The following is a 2933-nucleotide window of genomic DNA, read 5'->3' as shown; positions in this document are numbered from 1 at the left end:
ATAATAATAATAATAATAATAATAGTTTCAAATTTTACCACAAGGGCAACAATTTTGGGGCAGGGGATGAGTCGATTACATCAACCCCAGTGTTCAACCGGTATTTATTTTATCAACCCTGAAAGGATGAATGGCAAAATCTATCTCAGTGACATAATAATAATAATAATTATGATAATAATAATAATAATAATAATTATGATAATAATAATAATAATAATAATAATAATAGTTTCAAGTTTTACCACAAGGGCAACAATTTTGAGACAGGGGATGAGTCGATTACATCAACCCCAGTGTTCAACCGGTACTTATTTTATCAACCCTGAAAGGATGAAAGGTAAAGTCGACCTCAGTGGAATTTGAACTCAGAATGGAGTAACAGGGGAAATGCTGATAAGCATTTTGTCTAGCATGCTAATGATTCTGCCAGCTCACCACCATTATGATAATGATGGTAATAATGGTTTGAAATTTTACCACAAGAGCAGCCATTTTGGGGGAGGAGTTAGATGATGATGATAATAATAATAATAATAATAATAATAATAGTAATTTGATGTTAATGAGACTTATTTCTCTCTCTGTACACAGCAGGGACATCAACAATACAGAAGAACTGTGTGGGAACTTTCTCTTGGAACTTTCTCCATTACTTCCAGAATGTGATTCAGGATGTAAGCAGCAACTGGTGGAAGGTGGCATTCGCTTCTCCCAGAACACTCTTGACTCACTTCCTTCAATGACCTACTCGCCATATCCCAGTGACAATTCTGTCTCTGATGAGGAGTTAGCTGATCTCCACCTCCCTGTTTCCTCCCAGCATCTGTTGCAGCCGTCCTTACAGCTCTCTCCTCAGTTAGCTCACACCCATCAAACAGGTCCAAATGTGGGTCCCGGTTTGGAATCAGATTCTGAAGCAGATCCTGTCAATAGGGGCCTGTTTTCGTCCAGGGAAGACAACTACTCCCAAGAATATCCTCCACCTTCTCCTCATTATCAACATCAACAACAGCAACAAAAACGTTTACAGCAGTGGTGGAACACCTCAGAGCAGGAAGAGCCAGCTGTATGTGTACAAGAAAACAAATCATTTAGTTGTAACTATCAAGATCAGCAGCAGCAACAACAAAAGAGGTGGGACATCTCAAGGCGAAACGAAACAGCTGTAAGCATACAAAAGGATAAATCATCTGGTCATAATTATCAGCAGCAGCAGCAGCAAAAACAACAACAGCAGTGGCAATGGTGGAACACTCTTGGGCAGGAGGAGCAAGCTGTACATGTTAGAATGAATAAATCCCTTGGATTTCCTCATAAAGATCCGTGTGATGCATACAGGTAGGTGAAGTTTTACCTGTCCACCATCTGTCCCTTTTGATGTTGATACATATCTTTCTGTCCACTATACGTCCTTCTCTCTACCCATATATAATCTGTTCATCACTCTATTCATCTCTCTATCCATTTCTCTGTCCGAGAGAGATTGTTGCCAGTGCCGATGGACTGGCTCTTGTGCGGGTGGCACGTAAAATACACCATTTCGAGCGTGGCCGTTGCCAGTACTCGCCTGACTGGCCCTCGTGCCGGTAGCACGTAAAAGCACCCACTACACTCTCAGAGTGGTTGGCGTTAGGAAGGGCATCCAGCTGTAGAAACTCTGCCAAATCAGATTGGAGCCTGGTGTTGCCATCTGGTTTCACCAGTCCTCAGTCAAATCGTCCAACCCATGCTAGCATGGAAAGCGGACATTAAACGATGATGATGATTTCTCTGTCCACCTCTCAGCCTATCTTGCTGTCCTTTCTCAATGTCTTTGTTCCTCTATCTCACTGACCATTAAATACTGTCCATCTTTCTGTCTACATCATTATCTTGCTGTCTATCTCTCTGTCTGTCATGCTATATGTCGCTGTCAATCTCTCCCTGTATTTATGTCCGCTATTTCTTCTTCTTATTATTATTTTTCTTTTTTTTATTGCCCACAAGGGGCTAAACATAGAGGGGACAAACAAGGACAGACAAAGGGATTAAATCGATTCCATTGTCCCCAGTGCATAACTGGTACTTAATTTATCGACCCCGAAAGGATGAAAGGCAAAGTCGACCTCTGCAGAATTTGAACTCAGAACATAACAGCAGACGAAATACTGCTAAGCATTTAGCCCGGTGTGCTAATGTTCAGTAACACTATTTCTGTCCATCGCTCTACATGTCATTATCCACTATTTCAAAGGCACCAGCGGACCTAAGAAGAAGAATATATATGTATGTTTGTATTACCCAACTGTTTTACTGAATATTACTCTCTCCCCAGCAGCAAGGAGTCCCAGGACAGAATGATAGAAACAGAGTGCAAGCGAGGTGAAGCTCGATATAACATCAAGCACCAATGGATCAATTCTTGGACACCAGATTCTTCAAACAGACATCGGTAAATATTATTATAGTTGTTGTTATATTAGGAGAATGTGGATTTTAAGAATTATCTATTTCTTATCTTATGTAAATTGTTGGCAATCCGTCGCTTCTGACGTCGAGGGTTCTAGTTGATTCGATCAACGGAACAGCCTGCTCGTGAAATTAACGTGCAAGTGGCTGAGCACTCCACAGACACGTGTCCCCTTAATGTAGTTCTCGGGGATATTCAGCGTGACACAGTGTGACAAGACTGGCCCTTTGAAATACAGGCACAACAGAAACAGGAAGTAAGTGTGAAAGAAAGTTGTGGTGGAAGAGTACAGCAGGGTTCGCCACCATCTCCTGCCGGAGCCTTGTGGGGCTTTAGGTGTTTTCGCTCAATAAACACTCACAACGCCCGGTCTGGGAATCGAAACCGCGATCCTACGACCGCGAGTCCGCTGCCCTAACCACTGGGCCATTGCACTTCCACCTTATGTAAATTAATTATTGCTTAACCATTTTCTCGCACC

General features: G+C 42.1%; 1 protein-coding gene across 1 annotated transcript in view; it reads left to right on the top strand.

Annotated features, from left to right (window-relative positions):
- LOC106868401 (probable ATP-dependent DNA helicase HFM1) overlaps window positions 1–2933 on the top strand; it is a 60666-nt gene that overhangs the window by 56063 nt on the left and 1670 nt on the right. The window contains exons 32-33 of the mRNA XM_052978080.1: window positions 595–1341; window positions 2318–2434. Of these exons, the coding sequence (XP_052834040.1) occupies window positions 595–1341; window positions 2318–2434 (864 nt within the window). The remainder of the gene's footprint in view (window positions 1–594; window positions 1342–2317; window positions 2435–2933) is intronic.

The sequence above is a fragment of the Octopus bimaculoides genome, chromosome 30 (assembly GCF_001194135.2).
Source record: "Octopus bimaculoides isolate UCB-OBI-ISO-001 chromosome 30, ASM119413v2, whole genome shotgun sequence".
NCBI lineage: Eukaryota > Metazoa > Mollusca > Cephalopoda > Octopoda > Octopodidae > Octopus > Octopus bimaculoides.
This window is presented reverse-complemented; position numbering and strand designations above follow the sequence as displayed.